This window comes from Amphiprion ocellaris, chromosome 20 (assembly GCF_022539595.1).
Source record: "Amphiprion ocellaris isolate individual 3 ecotype Okinawa chromosome 20, ASM2253959v1, whole genome shotgun sequence".
Lineage (NCBI taxonomy): Eukaryota > Metazoa > Chordata > Actinopteri > Pomacentridae > Amphiprion > Amphiprion ocellaris.
The window spans coordinates 25,645,238-25,665,549 of NC_072785.1; the positions used below are offsets into that span (position 1 = coordinate 25,645,238).

General features: G+C 36.1%; 1 protein-coding gene across 2 annotated transcripts; it reads left to right on the forward strand.

Annotated features, from left to right (window-relative positions):
* The first annotated feature begins 367 nt into the window (after positions 1-367).
* Positions 368-19,995, forward strand: fbln5 (fibulin 5). Of its 2 annotated transcripts, none has more exons than XM_055006225.1 (11): positions 368-691; positions 824-923; positions 1,098-1,146; positions 1,307-1,606; positions 11,269-11,391; positions 12,980-13,096; positions 14,274-14,390; positions 14,874-14,996; positions 15,254-15,380; positions 15,473-15,668; positions 18,972-19,995. In XM_055006225.1, exons 2-11 carry the CDS (start codon positions 870-872, stop codon positions 19,131-19,133), a joined length of 1,368 nt encoding a protein of 455 aa, XP_054862200.1. In that variant the 5' UTR covers positions 368-691; positions 824-869; the 3' UTR covers positions 19,134-19,995. The 2 variants fall into 2 exon arrangements, with proteins under 2 accessions (XP_054862200.1, XP_023142415.1); XM_023286647.3 differs by having other exon boundaries at positions 369-691; positions 869-923.
* Positions 19,996-20,312: the final 317 nt, after the last annotated feature.

Genomic DNA, 20,312 nt, shown 5'->3' on the forward strand with positions numbered 1-20,312 from the left:
CTCTTCCTGGTTGCCTGTTTTTTTTTTTTTTTTTTTTTTTTTATCCCCCCCTCCTTTCCAAAATTGCGCATTCATGTGTGCCAGATGTGGCTACCAGGAGCGCCAGATGTACAGTGTCATTCAGTGGAGTTGGGGTGGGGGGGCTGTTTATAACTTTGGAAAACAGACACCCACTGTGTGTTTGAGTGTGTTTCTTGCCTCCCCAACCACCTCCGAACCAGCACAGGAGCAGCCGCTGGTCGGAGCGAGTGCGCCGCTGTGGGGCCGCAGTGCGCGCTGAGCGGCGCGGAGGGGAGGGGAGGGGAGGGGAGCGGAGGGGAGGGGAGGGGAGGGGAGGGGGCTGGCTCTGCTGATTGAATCCAGCTGTTGGGGAAAGTTGCGCGGAAGGGGGGCCCGCGGATTTGCATTGCTAAATAATCTGTGCAGCGGGACGGGAAGGGACGGAGCGGAGGTTAGAAAACGAGAGGCGGTCGCGGTTTCCTCTGCAACACTTGGTTTCATGTGCCGAAGCTCCAGCTCGACCAGGCAGCCGTTAATGAAAACCTGGTGTCGGCTCTCGCGTAAAAAGGCGCATAGTTCTGGGGGGTGGCGGCGAAGGGATCTAAATCTTTCCTTTTTTCAGGGAGCTCTGTAGAAACCGTAAAAACATGCTTTTGGACATACGTGGCTTCAGGTTTTGCTCTCCTGCGAGGTCAGTACTTCCTTTTTTTAAACTCCTCTCTCTGTCTGGACTTGCCTTTTTTTTGCTTCAGTTATGTGTGAATGAATATGTAACAGGATGCTTGTCTCAAGTTTCAAATGTTGTTTTTTTCTCTCCATAAAGCTGTCTCTGAGAGGATTTTAAACACTCGTGATTCCCTTTTTGCAGGATGTTGGCAGCTCTGGTATTTATTCTGCTTTGTGTCCAGCCTGGACATGGACAGGTAAGGCAATATTTCATTCATTTAGGCTGAGGTCAAGGTCATGTAGCTGTAGTCAGGGCCTTGAAATACACAAGAAGTAGTAATATAACACTAGAAATGCATGTTTGGCACAATATAATGCATTGAATGTGTATTATTTGCATTGTTTTGTCAATAAATCCACTCTCTCCTCAGACCTGCACAGAAGGTTTTGCATATGACCGCAGGGCGAGACAGTGTATAGGTGAGTGAGCTGCCTTTTAGAGGCTTCTATTGTGAAAAATCACATTTTCAGCTTAACAAACTGAAGCTGTGCAGCAGACTAACCCAAGCAGTGGATGGATCGCAGGTTCCCAGATGTTGCTGGATGCAGGAATGTCCTTATCAGTTGCTCTGTATTCCAGATGTGGATGAATGCCGTACCCTGCCAGATGCGTGCCGAGGAGACATGGGCTGCGTGAACCAGAACGGAGGTTACCTGTGCCTCCCCAGGAGCTTGTACAACCAGCCGTACAGGCCGGACACCCCCGCCCTGCCCAACCCGGTTTACCAGGACCCCTCGGCTGGGTTTCCAGACACCTTTCTGCCAGCTGTTCCAGGGGGCGGAGGTGGTCGAGGTGGAGTAGAGCCCAGCTACCCCAGAGTGAGGAGCACGGCGCAGTGCATCCTGGGATATACTCTTGCAGAAGATGGCACCTGTAATGGTGAGTTTTCAGTTATTATCTCTGGTTTCAGGAGGTTGAGAAAGTGTTTAAATACTTAAAGGTCCCATGTTGAAGCTCCTTTTTGGCTTCTTAAAATACTGCAAAAACTGTTTATTTCACCCTGAAACCAATGTGCTGCTGCTGTTCCTGCAAATTTCAGAAAGAAAACTCTGTGTCTGCAGCCAGAGCTGAGTATTCGTTAGTTAGATGTTAGAAAATTAAGAATTGGTGGTGGTGGTGGAAGTGTTTAAATACTTAAAGGCCTCATATTGTTTCTCTTTTTAGTGAAATCTTTTAATTTTCAGCTTAAAACCTGCAAAGATGGTTCATCTAACAATGACTGTATAACTCCTGGTTTTTGTTTGGTTCTAAATGGGCTATTTTGCATTGAAAATCAATGAGCTGCTGTTTTTCCTGCCCCCTTCAGGGAGAAAACTCCCTCTGTGTCTGCAGCCAGAGCTGAGTTTAGTTTGTTAGATGTTAGACAGCACCACAGTTAACTTCTGACTTGAAAATCAAATACTGGTGGTGAAGGAAGTGTTTAAACACATAAAGGTCCCATATTGTTTCCCTTTTCAGCTGTGTGAAGATGGTTAATTTCACCAGGATTGTATAACTCCTGCTTTTTGTTCTGTTCTAAATGTGCTTTCATAATCAATGAGCTGCTGTTGTTCCTGCCCCCTTCAGGAAGAAAAGTCTTTGGTTAGATGTTAGATAGCACCAGAGTTGAATTCTCCCTCGAAAATTAAATATTAGTGATGGAGGAAGCTTTCAAATAATTAAAGGTCCCATTTTGAGACTCTTTTTTAGCGTTGTATTTCAGCTTTCCTGCTCAAAATACTGCAAAAATGGTTAATTTTACCATGATTGTATAACTACTGGTTTTATCGATGAACTGCTGCTTTTTCCACCTCCTTCAGGAAGAAAACTCTCTCTGCAGCCAGAGCCAAATATTATTTAGATTTTATATAGGATTTGAATTCTTACTTGCTTGTACAGCTGGGAGGTTTAATAGTTGTGTGGAGGCTTCAAGAATGGCAAAAGTAAATGTTGTTATCTTAACATCGTTTTTTCCCACATGAGACCTTTAAATAAAACCAAGCAAAATAAGTTTTATCAGTAAAATGTACTGAAAGAGTCCAGAAAAAGAGAAGTATGTTTTTACTTATGTCTGTGTTGAGATTCAACAGCATTTTACTGTTGAATCTCAACACAGACTAGTTGCTGATCTGTGTTGCTAGTTTCACCTACTTTCATGAAGTTTAGTCCAGCGGTGCCCAACCTAAGGGGTCAGACCCCTCCAAAGGGTCATGAAATGAATCTGAGAGGGTTGTGTGACTATTAATAGATGAGAATAGTAGTTTGTGAGACAGTTGTGGTTCAATGTCCCTCACTGGTTGCTGATTTAAGCCCTAAAAACTCATCTCTGTATTAAAGTTACAAAGATTTTACTTGTGTGTTTTGTAGCACATAAGAAAGAACTATAATTAGATAAGAAGAAACAGGATTGTCGTTCTTGTCCTCTTCACTAATCATAGCTTTTTGAGAGATATTAGCGCTTTAAATCACTATTTAAATGAGAATATTTGTAAAGTTTACAGGCTAAATGTCTCTTTGGTGGAACTACAGACAACTCATAGTAATCTGAAATGTGAAACAGGACATCAAAAGCATCTTTTTGTAAAATCTCTCAAGTCTCAACTGGATTATTTTGAAATAATTGAATGTGTTCTATATTTAAATGTAGTGAAATACCATGCATTGTTGCAGGAATTTATTGTAGTTTATTAGCTTATCATATCTTGATATGTTAACTCATGCATTAAAAAGTGTAATATTTCCCTCCGAAATGTAGTAGAGTTTAAAATGTATTTGAATTAATGTACTTAATTACTATCGCTAACTGTCAGATTCACTTTAACCTCCTCACATATTAATAAGATCCTGGTTTGCTGCTTCAGTAGAGCTCACGTAGCTACAGATCTCCACATGGATGTAGGTTTGAACATTTAGGTGGGAGATCTTTAGGAAATTTTGGGCTTAATTTCCCACTTTCTGGTGCTTTTTTTCATCAGTTTGTCCCATTTCTGCTTTAATTTATGTTAGAAATCGTCTTTATCTATGTAAAAGAAAACACTACATTCAGGTACTATGGAATTCTGCTTGGTTGTCAAATAATTATCAACTTTTCTCATTTATTATTGCTATTTATTCAACACACATATAGAGACTGTGCACATACTTGTCAGGTTTTATTGCAGGGGGCCTAATCCATGTCATCTAACTACCCTCTAAAATCTTCACCTGTACATCTGCTGATAAATCGTCACATAAAACAGACGCATGAGCTGCTGCTGAAAGCTTCTTGTCTTCAGACCGAATTTTACAAATGTGGAGGAAACGCTGCCTGAGCCAAGTTTCCTGTCTGTTGTTTCCAGTTGTTTTTTTACACCAGTCTGACAAAGACTTTGTTTGCTTGTTCTCGGTGGTTTACGCCCTTTTTGTCTCAAGCAGAGAGTCTAAGGTCAGTTTGTTGTGGAGTTTTAGACTCGTGGCCCCGAGAAATGAAGCAATATCTGTCACAAAGTGCAAATTTTGCTGATTTTTGCTTGTAAAATCACTTTATTTAGCATTTAAGAGGGGTAAAGATGTTTGTCTATCAATTCGCCAGCAGATGTGTAAATTTTGAAGAGAAATAGATTTTTCTGCTTCCCGTGCTTCACCATCTAATTTATTACACTGTAGAAAAAAAGCTGACATTTTTACCTGCTATTTTACAGATTTCTCAGTTTTGTTAAATTGCAGATAACTAATAAAATTTCTGAGAAAAGTGGGGGGGGTTTGTTTTATTTTTTTCAAATCTGTATTTTCATATCCGTTCTCTTACGTTGGACCTTAATTTAGTGTATTTAAATCTGCTGAAAGTAACATTGTATTACAGATATTTTAATGTTATTTGAAACAAAATTTTTGCATGTCAAAGTTTGAAAAATGTTAAATTTTTCTATTGTTATTTTACTGATTTTCACAGATTTGCTTAATTAGGTATAATTTTCAAGTAAATCAAAGAAAAAGTATTACTTTATTATTAATTTTACATTTACACATTTACATTTATTGTGAAATAAATCAGGCCAAAACTGTAAATAATGTCCACATCACAAATCTGTATTTTACAAATCGTAATTTCATCATTGTAAATTTAAAAAATTATATTATGCAGATTTTTACTGTTATTTGATAGAAAATCTAAATATATTCAGCACTGAAAAATTCTAAATATTTTTTAAAATGTTATTTTGCAGATTTTTTCTATTTTATTACATATAATATTTAGTAAAATCACTAAAAATGTATTGATTTACATATTAACTTTAAAAAAGGCGAAAATTGTACATAATGTCCACATCAAAAATCGTTATTTTTATAAAATGGTAATTTGTTCTTTTACAGTGTTTAACTGTCAAAAAATATACAGTTTTACTGTATTAAAATTTTCTACAAATAACTTTATAGACTGATGTCATTATTACAGATATTTGCAGTTATTTCAAATTACATTTTTCAGTCATTACAGTATTTCACTGTTTTGTAAACGTATTATTTCTGGCACCTTAAATGTCAGATTTTCACTTTTTTTTTCTTCTTTTTAGTTTTTTTTAACAGTTCATGTTTCCCTTTAATAAGATTCTGACCTCTCGTTTTTGAATCTATGGGTTCCTTATTTCTGGTGACTTTCTCGGTTGCAACATGAACTTTAATGTCACCTTTTAAGAATTTTTCTCCCTATCTTTTTGCGAGAGCTGCAGGCTGGAAGGCGTCCGTCTTCGTCTGCAGCTGTTCACGTTCTTCAGCCTCTTTCCTGAATCTCTGCAGTGACTCAGCTTGGAAGATGTGCATGTTTTGGGAGAGTCCGTCCCTCCATCTGCCGCCTCCTGCTGTTTATTAGATGTTAGAGCGAAGCTAGCTGGATGAGGTGACACAAGGGAAAAGGGCTGAGGCCAGAAATTCTTTAAGTCATTAAAGATGTGCGCTTAAACTGTGAGGAGACTGCATGAATCCGTCACATCACAGGACAGATGTTGTTTGATGCTCGGAGCAGCGGCCGTCTGCCGTCACCAGGCCGGAGCACAGGGACCTTTAAGCTCCTCGCCGTGAATAAATTTCAGCTTTTTTTAATCGAGTCTGTCAAATTTAACAACCTCGAGGGATTCCCAGCTGTCAGATAAACGCAAAGAGCCTCGAGTCGCTCCAGCTCTGTTAAATCCAGCTTTAAATAATTAACCCAGTGTGTGTCCGGCCTCCTTAAAGTCCATTTGGGCAGTTTTTTTTCTGTCATTTTGGATAAATCAGCCGTGACCCTGTAATGGAGGGAAAATGTACAGTACAGTTTTCTCCCTCATGCACAAATATGGAGTGTTTCTCTTTGCAGGGGAGAGAGGGCCTGTCAGGGAATCGGCTCACGACCTTGTTTGGGTAAACTACACCGTCCCAGTGCCAAAAAATGAGGTCATGTGTTGCCAGATCTGTGGTCCAGCCAGGCCTGGAGGACTGGAACGCCTCTGTGGGGGCCACTTACTAACTAGTCTGCACCCCCCTGGAGGCTGGCATGTGTGTGTTAAAGTGTGTGTTGCTGTGTGTGGTGATGTAATGAGTCGCCGATTGACGCTGCTGTGGGGCAGAAACTACACAGACTGTGACTTCCTGTCTGAATGCGCCATAAACACGGCTTTGTCCTGTAGTTAGCGCTGAAATACTCCATCAGTGTCACGAATGGCACCAGTCTGGGGGAACAATAGCTCTCATAATTAGGCCGCTGGTTCGCTTCCATGGATTTGTTGGTTTGTTTTTCCAAGTTTACAAAGTCACAATAAATCCATTTAATCCATCTCTGAGCTGACTTCTGTGTTGCTTCATTGCAGCAGTTGAACCAATTCACGACAGAAAAGCTGTAGAAAGTACAGCTTTTTTTTAAACAGGTTTTACCTGCAATTTTTTTGAAAAAATTACTGCTATTCTACAGCTCTGTCCGGTTTTGTTAATTTCCACAACATAACCAGTAGAATAGCAGATGTTTAAAAGCATTTGTTTACATGTTAGCTTTAAAAAAAAAATAGAAATCTGCATTTTTATAAATACTGATTCATTCTTTTGCAATGTGTGTCCGTAAAACTACACCGTTTTACTGCAATTAAATCAGCTAAAAAATATTTTGCTAATATCTGATGTTATTTGAAAAATTGTAAAAAAAAAAACTGCCAAAAACACATTCATAAAAAAATATTTTATTACAACTGATGCCTCATAAAATAACGGATAAATTTTTTACTTTAAAAATATCTTAGGTTTAAAGTATTCATTTAAAATTATTTTACAGATATCTACTGTTATTAGAAACATTGTTAAAAAATCAAAAAATAAACACCTTTTAAAAACTATTTTATTACAAGTAATATCTAGTAAAATTACAGATACATTTTTAATTTAAAAATATTGAAAATATTTTTGGTTTAAAGTATTGATTTAAAATAGTTTTACAAATATTTGCTGTTATTTGAAATTTTTTTTAAGAAAAAGCACCTGTACAAAAGTATTTTATTACAAATAATGTCTAGTAAAAAAACAAACGGATTTTTTTAAATCTAAAAATATCTTAGGTTTGAAGTATTCATTTAAAAATATTTTACAAATGTCTGCTGTTATTTGAAATGACACATTACACTAACACATTTAAAAAATATATTTTATTATTACAAATAATATCTAGTAAAATAACAGATATATTTTTAAATTATAAAACATCTTAGATTTAAAAGATTCATTTAAAATTATTTTACAAATATCTGCTGTTATTTGAAAAAATGTAAAAATTAAAACATAAAAAAACACCTTTAAAAAATAAGTATTTTATTATAAATAATGTCTTTTAAAATAAAATAACAGATACATTTTTAATTTAAAAATGTAAAAAAAAATCTTAGGTTTAAAGTATTCATTTAAAATTATTTTACAAATGTTTGCTGTTATTTTTTTGAAAAAAACTTTAAAATAAGTATTTCCTTGCAAATAATATCTAGTAAAGCAACGGATACATTTTTAATTTTAAAAGCATCTTAGGTTTAAAATATTCATTTAAAAAATTTTAAAACTGTAAAAAACAAAAAAAAAGAGGCCTAAACTGTGAATAATGTCTACAGGAAAATACTTATTTTTACAAATCATAAGTTGTTCTTTGTCTAAATTTCACTGTAAAATGACACCTTTTTACAGAATCAGCCAGAACTATCATTAATTTACAGATATTTGCTGTTATTTGAATGACAAATTATGTATATTATGAATATTATGGATATATATGATGCTCTGTGATGCTCAGAGTTGGCGAAATTCTGGAGAAAGATATTAAGAAAGTTATCAATATTTAAATAATCTGAAAATTTAAATAGTGAACAAGTCCCAGATTTGCATGAAAGCACATGAGCAACATGCACAAGCTTGAACGTGCACAGAACACACTGGAAGCACATTTTTTCTTAATGTCAAGCCCATTAAAAAACCTCTAAAGTTCACACATTAAGTTGTGTTTTTTTACTTCCCATCTGACTGTAATGCTCATTTCCGCTTGAATTTTTATTTAAGTCGAGGGATTAAATGCTCTTCTTTTGCTCTAGAAAAATTTCCCACCTTGTGGGCTTTTTAAGGCAGCGGATAAACTAAAAAACGCACAACATTTTCATCTAAAAACGAGGCTTTTCTCCAATCACGCTGCTTTTTCTGGTTTCAATGTGTGGTTTGATTGGAGATAAAGAACACAGCTGTCATGTTCTGCAGGTTGAGCTGCATTTGTGTCACTTTTGGGCCCCTGAAGGTTATTTTTGAATCAATTTGTGAACCAATTTACGCGTCAACATTTCCCTGCTGCTCGGGTTTCTTTACATGTGTTCTGGACGTTGAGGCGTTTCGAGCAAATCCCGTCTTATTTGAGGCTGATCAGGTTTGGCGGCAGCAGCAGCAGCAGCAGCTCATGAAACGGCCTATATAAGGACGTGAAGTGAGGCAGCTCGGTGCATGTTGGACATCTGCAGTCAAAGGCCTCACATGTGCTTTTCAAATAGTAACTGCTAGCAGGTGCCGCCGTCGTGTAGCTGTTGGCGCTGGGCCTGAACGCTCCGGGCCTCCTCCGCCCCCGTGAAGCTGCCACAGACGGACGTTATCGCTTATCAGAGCGGCCTGTCCAAACACCGAAAGGTCCGCTCCCCGCTCCCCCTCCACCGCCGGTGACTTCACGGTCTGAGAACCAGCAAACCAGAGGGTGGAACTTGTGATCTGTCGTATCCTCATAAGGAAGCGTGGCCATTAAGATGATGTGTTGGCTTCAGGAATTCGGATTGTAATCGGAGAAATCGCTAATCTTGTGAAAAAACAGTCGGAGGCTGATGCTGCATTGAAAGGTTAAGTGTTGTGTTAAGAGTTTTTTTTTTTTTTTAAACACGGGGTGGTGAAAACCTGCAGCTGGAACGGTCTACAAGGCATGCAGGGAAAATACTACCAGATTTAGACCCTTTACAACACACTTTACTCAGTTACAACTTAAAATCCTGCACTAAAGTAAGTATTTGCAACAAAATGTAGTGAAAATATTAAAGTAAAAATCCTGAGTTGGTTTCTCCGACTGAAATACTATAATATCTGATTATTAATAGTGAAGCATTAGTATGTTAATTACTTTATATCACCGGCAGCACATAAATTAGAGGACTCCAAACATGATTCATGGGAGATAAAAGAAGATCAAACTAGGAGATAAGCCTTGCAGAGTCACTAACTTCTTTTAAATCACTTCCACTTTTATAGATTTGCTTCTTTGTGATGTTTACTTTTAGCTTCAATTAGTTTCAGTCTTCTATTCTCTATTATGTCCTGTTTGTTTTAGATGTTCTCTCTTGTTTTATTTTAATTTTTGTTCTGTGGTGTTTTGATTTTTAATTTCTAACTTTTAACCTTCAGTCTTATTCTTTAATTTTTTACCTGCCTTGTTCCTTTGTTTGATATGCGTCCTAATCTAATTATTCATTTAACTTATTATCATTTTTACTGTTTATTTCATTTGACTGCTCTGTCTGGTCTCCTATATCTTGCTTTGATTGTCTGTGTGTTTGCATGTTTTCACTGTCAAAGCACCTTGTGAAATAAAGTCTTCTTCTTCTTGTTATTGTTATACGTTCTTATGCATAAATCTGCTTCCAACTAATCCTTACTTTTTTGCTGAGATATTAGATAAATTGAGCATTTATTGAAACAAAACCATAAGATAAGTTTAGAGTTTTTAGTGGAGCTGTTAGCAATTTATAGACGTGAAATATGAGCAAATAACATTGTTTTTAGTATGAAGAAGAAGCAAAAAAAGGCTGAAAAGTTGCATTTTTAACAGTGTTTTGCATTTTAATAGCTTGTTATATTATCCGTTGTGTAAAATCTTCATCTTAAGATGCTTTCAGATAAATGTAGTGGAATAGAAAGTCCAATATTTCCCTCTGAAATGCAGAGAAGTGGATGTTTAGAGTAGCAGAAAATGGGAAATACTCAAGCAACATACTTCCCTTAAGTACAGTATCTGAGTAAATGTACTTAATTACTTTCTACCACTGAATACGAGTCTAGTGGAGCTCAAGCCAAGCATGCTGCAGTGGAGTTTCCAAAGAAAAAGAAGAGCAGAAAGTGCAAATAAAGTCTGAGAGAAAATGCGAAAAGCACAAACTCCCACATAGAAATCAAATATAATCAGTGTTCCTCTACTTCATCCTTTATAAAAGAAATACAAATCTGTCTTGAGGAAGTGTTTTATGTCTTATTATACGCTTTCAATGAGATTTTTTTTCACATGCAGCGGCTTTTTCTAACTGCTAAAGGAGCTAATATGGATGTTTAACTCTCCAGGACTGAACAGATCAGATCAGAAAACCCTGAATATAGATTTTGACTTTCTTAATGCTTCTATTTATTGAATATTTTCAATAAAGGCGTTCAGGATTTCTTTTTGAGATAATGTTTAACCTTTTTTCAGTCGAAATCTCTTCAAAGTGAATGCATTTTTAACATTTTGGAAGATTCTTAACCCAAAGTAACCTACAGTTTCAAGTTTGCATGTGGTATGAGACCTTTGAAGAAATTTGATTGGTCATTGCTCCTGTCAGTTGAAATGTCTGATGTTTTTGATTGGCTGAAAGCCCTTTGATTATTTTTCTCACCCTGGTGGTGCAACATGAGTAATTAAGCAGCATCAGATGTGTTATGAGGGAGTGTCCCAAATAACAGACCAGATTCTTTGTCCTGCTCATGATTGTTTCTTGAAGGAAGATCTGAAACATCATACAATTAAAAAAGAAAAATTTAGAGTTTATTCTCAAGTTTAGGCACTAATTACCAGCTTTGATATGTATGAAATCTCATATTGTCATATTTAAAGCATTAGAAATAGTTTTTGAGTGATTATTGTTGAGTATGAGCCAAGTTTGACGGTTTTTAGTTCAGTTTCTGGAGCCGTCATTGTTTATTTCTTACCTGCATCTTTGAGCATCCTCTTATTGTATTGGTGCATTTTTTTAAAAATTCATTTATCTGTTTATCTATGTATTTTTATGCTTTTCCTTTCTCTCTCGCAGACATTGATGAATGTGAGACCAACTCCCACCACTGTAACCCCACCCAGGTGTGCATCAACACATCAGGCGGCTACACCTGCTCCTGCACTGAAGGCTACTGGCTCATCGGTGGACAGTGTCAGGGTGAGCTGCTGGTGTTTTGTAATTATAATAAACTGTATTTCTGTTGCATCTTTCAAAACTGGAGTTACAGGGTGCTTTACAAGAAAGAGCAGCAATAAAAGACCTGTAGAAAATATGATAAAGCATTAGAAATGGCAACAAAATGTTCGAAAAGATCATATAAAGTATTAATATTCAGAAACTGGTAAAAATAACGGCAAATATCTGTAAAATAACGATATTTTTATTGGATTTAAACACAGGAAGATGGTGTAAGTTTACTGTCACCCCTTGTAAAAGAGTATTTATAAAAATATAGATTTCTGATGTGGATGATTTAGTGTTTTTTACAGTCAACATATAAATTATTACTAGATATTACCTGTATTGTGGGTCTGTTGAAGGTGGGGATTGTAATTATGTTCACAAACAATAAAAAAAAATGGATTTAGCATAATGTAGATCCTTTAATTTGCTGGTTGAATTTGAGATATTGATTAAGAGCAACTTGAATCATCATATTTTTTTCTAATTCTTTTTCAAGGACTGCTTTTGGAGACTCCAGTCAGTCAAATTGACATTGCATGTGCAGCACAAGTCCTAAAAAATGATCTAGTTTCTGAAAAAGCTCATCCATAGTTGTTGTGTCTTAACAGGATTAATTACAAAAACCTCTTGTATTCGGTGCATTTAAGGACACTCAGACGTGAAAATCAAGCTCTTACTGCATAAATTCTTTGTTTTGTTTGGAGAAAAAAATTCCAGAGAACACGGATTGAGCAATTTCTGTTGTGAAATAGATGATCAGTGATTTCTGGCATTAAATAAAAGGGCTGTAAGTAATTATTTGCTCCGCTGGATTTCCTTATCAAGCAGAAGTAAATGTAGTTGTGTTGTTGAAGGTAGAAAAGGAATGTGGTACTATTAAACAGATCACACATGATTTATGATGGTGTCTTTGTAGTAGCAGCTCCAAAGCTTTGGAAAAGTTTCTTCTTCATAGACATTTTTAAGAAAAAGCTCAAGACATACATCTGTTCAATGATCTGAGTCTTAAAATGTTAGCACTCTGTTTCATTTATTTTAAGAATTGATGTTACAAGTTGATATCCAGTTTTGTCTTTTTATTTTCAATGATTTCACAAGTTTTATCTGGTTTTCTGTCTTTTTGTACATATTTTTGCCCGTCTTGTCACATGGCATCACTTTAGCCAGCTCAGGTTGTTTAAAAATGTGCTACATAAACAAAAGTTATTTAATTTAATATCCTAAATCAACCAAAACCACCAAAGTCATCATCACACTTTGATGTTAGTCTGAGATTAAGGCCAAGTCGGCTTATTAGTGCACATATTTCCAAAATGAAAACCACATTTCTTGCAGTCGGTGCTGGATAATGAAAAGAAAATGCAGATTCTTGTCTTCATTAAGAAAATACCAGCGAGTATGAAAGCTTCTCCTGTAGAGGAACAGCGCCCTCTTCAGGATTAGTACAGTAATGCAGCTATGAGTATTTCCAAACATGAATTTGTCTGGGTGACCCCAAACTTTTGATCGATAGTGTTCATGTTTGCGTTTTTAACCAGTTTGTGTTCTTGTTTTGGACCAGATATTGATGAATGTCGCTACGGTTACTGCCAGCAGCTTTGTGCCAACGCTCCCGGATCTTATTCCTGCTCCTGTAATCCTGGATTCATCCTCAACCCAGACAGCAGGACGTGTCAAGGTAAAATATGAAGAATCAGACCCCAGCGGTGGACAGTAGCTAAACATATTTACTCAAGTACTGCGCTTAAGTATAGTTTTGATGTGTTTTTTTTGAATATTTCCATTTTCTGCTACTTTAAACTTCCAATCCACCACATTTCAGAGGTAAAAATTGTACTTCCGAAGCCACAACATTTATTTTATAGCTTTAGTTACATTTAAGATAAAAAATTTTACACTGTGGATAATATACCGATCTTTTAAAACACATTTTTAAACCACCTTAAAGCAGTGATTTCCAACTTTTTTGGCTTCTTGCAAAAATCTGCGTATAGTAAGATTCCCGTTTTCGATTAAAAGAAAGCCTTTATTATTCCCAGCGTGGGGAAATTATATATAGTATATGTACAAAATTTTAGATGTCAGCAAGATGTTAACCTCGCTACTAGACAGCGGTTTGATTTCATAACTTCACGTGATTTTGTTTCAATAAATTTCCAATGTTTAATTAAAAATTAAAGATTAGAGAAAAACATTACATTCTGAAGCAATTTTCTGAGTCACAACTTAGTTTTTTCTTCTTTGTTTCTTTCATTAATCGTGTTTGAAGCCCCCACATCTATCGTCTGTGTCAGAATATAAAACCTGATATAAAGTGTTTCAAACCAGCAGCAGCTACAACAGTAAAAGCTGCTGACACACTGATTCTTCATTAATATTTTAATATTTTCATAATATATCAGTAAGAGGGACCAAACCAGAACTTTTACTTAGATGCTTTAACTGCATTTTGCTTTTAATATTTAAATTCTTCTACTTAAGTAGGATTTTTCATGCAGAGCTTTTACTTGTAATGCAGTGTTTTTACTTTGTACTTTTGCTTCTGTAAAAGATCTGAACACTTCTTCAGTTCTTCAGCTCACATGCTGATGCTTACCAGGTGTAATATTTATCATCCTTGCATCCTGCAACATTTGCAGCACTTTTAATGAGTCCATCTAATGGTTAAACACACAGACTGGTGACAAATTAAAGGAATAACCTTATTACAGGGTCTCTGTGAGGTGTTGAGCCACAATCTGGTGCCAGAACAGCTTCAGAGCTCCTTAGTATTCCATCATTTGGTGTTTTGATGATGTTTGCTGTCTAATAACTGTGTGTCTGAGTTGTGTTAACTTTCTCTGTTGTTGTTCCAGATGTGGACGAGTGTGAAGATGAACCCTGCAGTCACGGCTGCTTCAACACCTACGGATCCTTCATGTGCAACTGTGATGAAGGCTTCGAGTTGGCGGCCGATGGTACCACATGTATCGGTGAGGGTTCATTTATACATGTTTTGTCTTTAAAATGTAAAATGCAGTCTATCTTTGGAGTACGGGGGAATAAAGTCTGATGTCTCAGAGTAAAATTGATGTATTCGATTTAAAATTTGCTATTTAGAAAGCCATAAATATATTTGTAGTTGATTATTTGGGCAATTTGATCAGCTTTTTGCTAAAAATATCAGTTTAGATTTTGTTTTTTAGTGCATTATTATGTGTTATACATCCCTGGATGTTCTGTTGAATCTCTTGTAAAAGACAAATAACGTACTGTGGCCCTCCGTCACTGTGAAATACTAACGTAAACGTGATCTAATTCTGAGTGACACAACATCACCAGAGATGTGATTAATCCTTAACATTCACTCCTACATGCAGGCTGGTGGATGGTTTGGGCTGTGGGAGGAAACCAGAGCAGGTTTGCTTCAGTTTGAGTCCTGATTTAGTATTAACTGTGTTCTTTATTTCGTGCAGACTTGGATGAGTGCAGTTTCTCTGAGTTTCTGTGTCAGCACAGATGTGTGAACACGCCGGGTTCTTTCTCCTGCATCTGTCCGCCTGGATATTATGTGTTTGAGGACGGCAGGAGCTGTGAAGGTAAAGTTCACAGCAGGAGATGGTCGCTCTGTTGTGTAATTTATCATTCGGATCTACATTCCCATGTATGTTTGTTAGTTGGCTATTAATGAACGTGTTTCCTTGAGAAGATCTCACATTTGTCAGCAATTCTAAATGAGTTTACACACAATAATTCTCCCTGATTTCTTTGTGTTTTTGATGCTTCTTGTTGTGTTTCTGTGTTGATGCTGAGGACGTTTTAACTGACTTTGACTGTTGTGTGTTTGATTTTGAAGATTTCAATGAATGTGACACTGGTAACAACACCTGTACAACAGCACAAGTATGTTTCAATTTCCAGGGAGGCTATACATGCCTGGATCCTTTACAGTGTCGCCCTCCTTACGTCGAAGTTAGTGACAAGTGAGTTTCCCCCCAGCTGATCGACCGACCAGTCCGTCATACCCAGTGGAAAGCTGTTTCATCACTTAATTCTGTGTTGTTTTCCGCTGCAGTCAGTGCATGTGTTCAGCAGAGAACCCTGCCTGCAGGGACAAAGCCTTCACCATTCTGTACCGACACATGGACTTGTCGTCGGGGCGCAGTGTGCCTGCAGATATCTTCCAGATGCAGGCCACCACGCGCTACCCCGGCGCCTTCTACATCTTCCAGATAAAGTCGGGCAACGATGGACGAGAGTTTTACATGAGGGTGAGTGTTTCAGAGATCCACTAGCTGCAGATAATAATGCACACAGTGAACTTATACAGAAGCACCACCGTGACACCACATTCACTTACATAGCTGTAAATAAACGTCCCTGTGCTGTTAAGTGGATTTTACATGAAAAAATATTTTCACGCAGAAATTTTTAAAGCCGTTACTGAAGCAAAAATTCCAATACAGCAAAGAAAGACCTGAAATTACAAGTAAAAGTCCTACAAGAAAAAATTATGATACACTGAGATACGATGAGATACGATGACATATGAGAAGATACAATGAGATATGATGCAATAAGATAGGATATGATGAGATACAATGAGATAGAGCTTTATTTATCCTGGAGGAAATTCTTCTGCCAGATATTCCCTAGAAAAAAACATGACACAACATAATAAATGCAGTGCCTAAAAGTAAAAAAAAACAATAAAATATAAGTACAAATACATTACTGAACTAAAATAAGTCAGATAAAACATGGTTGAATAGAATTTTAAAAAGTAATGCTGACAATCACACTGGGGTTACAGGTAATATCACACAAGATAATGAAAAGAAATATTGTACCTTACATCAACAGTGTTGTATATGAAAGTGAGATATTGCACATGTAATCAAAATGTTGCAAAGGACAATAAAATGTTACACATAATGAAATACTACACATTAAACTAAACTATTTCCCCTCAGAAATGAGAATATGAAATATTGCACAGATATTATATATGACATTATTATATTATCAGTAGTGGAGCATTTGTTACAAACAGCTTGTTTCTGTTCTAGCTGCTGCAGGTTTGAACTACTTTATCTAAAATGTTATATTCAAAAACAACAGTAAATCTAAAGGATCCAAACATGATTAATATCAGAGGAAAAAGAGAAAAGAAAAACAAAATTCTGATGCGCAAAATTGTTTTTATTTGTTGTCTGCAAAAAAAGCCAACACATTTTGAAACAAATGGTTAAATTCACAATTATCCATTGTGCAAATTCTTCATCCTAAGAGTAACTAAAGCTGTCAGATAGATGTAGTAGACTAGAAAGTAGAATATTTCCCTCTGAAATGTAGTAAAGTGGATGTATGAAATAGCAGAAAATGGAAATATAATAATAGAATAAAAATAATAATTAAAGTTATTAAAGTTAATTCATTGAAAACCTTTGTAAAGTGGAGTAGAAAGTAGAATATTTCTCTCTGAAATGTAATAAAGTAGAAGTTTAAAGTGGAGTAAAATAGAAATATTGAAATAAAATACCTCAAAAGTGAAGGCAGCAAGCAGCTAGGTTTTTTTTTTTTGCTACATCAATGAAGTCAGTATGAATTAGATACAAACAGCGCCACCTACAGACATTGCAGTAGAAGGAAGCTGCAGAGCTGAGCAGGAAATGGCCGTAATGTTTAAAGACTCCACAGCTGCGAGCGTTTAGTTACCGGAGTTGTTGCCAGAATCAGTCTTGGACTCGTCTCATATGATCACGATGCTTATTATTAGAATCGCTGCACAAATATGATCAAACTGCAGCTACAATCCTGAGCAGAAGTGTTGTAGTACACGTCAGCTTCCCTGTATTTCAGAGGAGGATGTTGTACTTTTTACTGCATCACTTTAATCTGACAGCAGCAGATACTTTCCACATTATAAAACAGTTTATTATAAACCACCTGGATCAACTACAGCACTGAAGTACTGCTTCTGATTGATATTTTTAGGGTTGTTACAAATACAGTAATAAGATATATAGTAGTAAACTCCCACATTGTCCTTTTTATCTGCAAAATAAGTACTTGTATTGTGATACATTTTTGAATAGTAGTAATGTCTTTTGCTGAAGTAAGATGTTGATTCTGGGACTTTTACTAACAAAATAATATTTTTTTATTATGTGATTTTGCTATTTCTACTAGAATAAACTTATTTATTACTGATCCAGATCCAATCAACCACTAAATACCTACAAAATTTGCAGGATAATTTACATGAAGTCTTCATTTATGGTCACTTGCATCAATTTTTGTCAGAAAATATCACACAAGATCTTGACTCTGCATTTTGACTTCATTGAACTACAAAGAAAAAGCAATAAAATATGGCAACTGTTTGTTCCTGAGTCAAGTTTTGTGTGTTTCACTACACTTTAGAGGGAAATATTGTACTCTTTGCTTCTACACATTTACCTGACAGCTTTACTTTTAATTATTTTACTCAATCGACAACAGAATGATCTTTTAAAATACAACAAATTGACGTAGTTAAAGACTAAATCAGTGGTTTCCAGCATTTCTAGCTTTTTACAAAAAGCTATTTGTAGTTGGGTCACATTTTAGATGACTGAGTTGTTAATAGCTCCAGCAAATAGTGCTTTTTTTCCCTTTAAGCTTCTTATGTGGTTTAATTTCAATAAAATGAGCCCATATCAAACCAACAGTCAAAAATTTGAGAATACAGAAAGTTTTTTTTAACCATTGCATACTATTATTAATATAATTAGATATTTTTATGTATTATTTATTATTGTAGAATATTGAATAATATACTATTATTCATTATGGCTATTAATTATCTAATCGAGTCATATTGTAATATTATATCAGTCAGATGGGCCAAATCGGCACTTTTACTTTAATACTTTAACTACATTTTGCTACTACTACTTACAGTACAACTTTAACTTGTCATGCAGTATTTTAGCATCACTATATTGGTACTTTTACTTCAGCAAAGCACCTGAATGCTTCATGGAACACTATTTATAGCTGTGATTGAAACTGATTCTGAAAATATACCAAAGAAGCGTAAAATATTCAACTTTAATGTCGACTATTTTGGGATTTATGTACATTTTTCCTTGAAGACACTATGAAATATTACAGCAGAAAAGGCGCAAATGTAAATAATCAAAATAAAATGACTGATGGCTGAAGTACCAGGACGAAATAATTAAGATATCTGTGTTTTTATTGCTATAAAAAGAAAAATATATGCAGATAATTAGTCCAAAAAAGAGGAAAGATGTTGTCAGTGCAGCCTGCAGCCAGCAGATGGCGCAATAAGTGTGTTTAATGTGTATGAAAGGCTGATATTTTTAAATATAAAGATGCTAAAATGCAAAAATTTGCTTTAATTCTTGTTTTAAAAGTCCTGATTTGACTTCCTACGCTGTTTAGAACACATTCCCTGACTTAGTGCTCTTGTTTTCTGGCTGGAAATAAGACAATGTGGCTCTGATCCATGTGCATCTGTCCCATTTCACTAATTTCCTGCACTTCACTTTTTTAAACTCTCACAGCAAACCAGCAACGTGAGCGCCACGCTGGTGCTGTCGCGGCCCATCAAAGGCCCGAAGCAGGTGGTCCTGGACCTGGAGATGGTCACGGTGAACAACGTCATCAACTTCAGAGGCAGCTCCATCATCCGGCTGACGATATTCGTGTCCGAGCATCCGTTCTGAGCAACACGAACTTCAGAAAATCCTGCAGCTGATGTAATGGTTTGTCTGAGACGGCTCATCCCCTTTATTTCTATCATTATGTCATCCTCCTTAAAGACCCGTACGATCAGGACTCTGGCCGGGATGGGAAGACGCTCCTCTGCCTGAATCCCCGCCCCGGTTTAATGGACACTGAGCTTTTAGTGGCTGGACGCTGAAGGATGTTTGTGGTGTACAATTTCTGACATCCTCTATCCAGACCTGAAGTTTATATCGGCGTGTATTTTCTCTGTGAATCTTCATCCCTTCACATGAAGCTGTGACTTGGATGCTGCCATCTGAGGAGAGCCGGTTGTGTAGTTGTGTCAGTGTCTGAGATGATGTAACGAAGCAGTCATTAACTGAATTATTGATCACAGTTTCTTTTAGACCAATAAACGTCTTCACACCACACTGCTGTCCCTGGCATGAGGCGGCCGCTCCACTCCTGACGGTAGCAGATTTTGGGCTTTATCATGTCATATTTTACACTTTTTGGCTGAATTTTGGGTGCACAATGTCAACTTTTATTATAATGAAACACTTTTGAGCACATCTGGGAGCAACGTGGTAAACTTGGGGGTTTTAGGAGCACAGTTTTGTAGTTCTAGATTGTTTTTTGTCAAGTGGGGAGCACAAAGAAATCTGGAAAATGCACATAAATTAACATCTTTTGTACCGAAGCCAGAAACGTTCACACAACGCTGATTGTCTAAATAATTTACTGTTATTTTACAGATTTTCCCTGCTTTATGAAATTGCATATATCTAGTAAAAATAGTAAAATGATTAAAAGTAATAGGTTAGTATAAAAGAAATTAATTAATAAAGGTATTAATTTACACTTTGACCATCCACATCAAGTATTTTCTATTTTCACTAATGATTTTTCATCCTTTTACTATGTGTGGCTGTAAAATTACTACTCTATAGTATTTAAATTAGCAAAAATATGATTGTTTTACAGTTATTTGCTATTACTTTAAAGAAAGATTACGTATGTTATTTTTTTAAATGGCTATTTTGTATATTTTACCAGTTTTTTTTAGGAATTACACACAATATCTAGTAAAATCACAGATTAAAATTAGTTAATTTACATGTTGCTTGTAAAAAATAAATATATTAAATAAACTAAAAATACAGGCCAAAACTGTACAC

Coding starts and splice junctions, on each gene's coding strand:
- fbln5 (XM_023286647.3), top strand. CDS start 648: ATGCTTTTGGACATACGTGGCTTCAGGTTTTGCTCTCCTGCGAG. Junction 1,607..11,268: donor AGAAGATGGCACCTGTAATG/GTGAGTTTTCAG, acceptor TCTCTCTCGCAG/ACATTGATGAATGTGAGACC. Junction 11,392..12,979: donor CATCGGTGGACAGTGTCAGG/GTGAGCTGCTGG, acceptor GTTTTGGACCAG/ATATTGATGAATGTCGCTAC.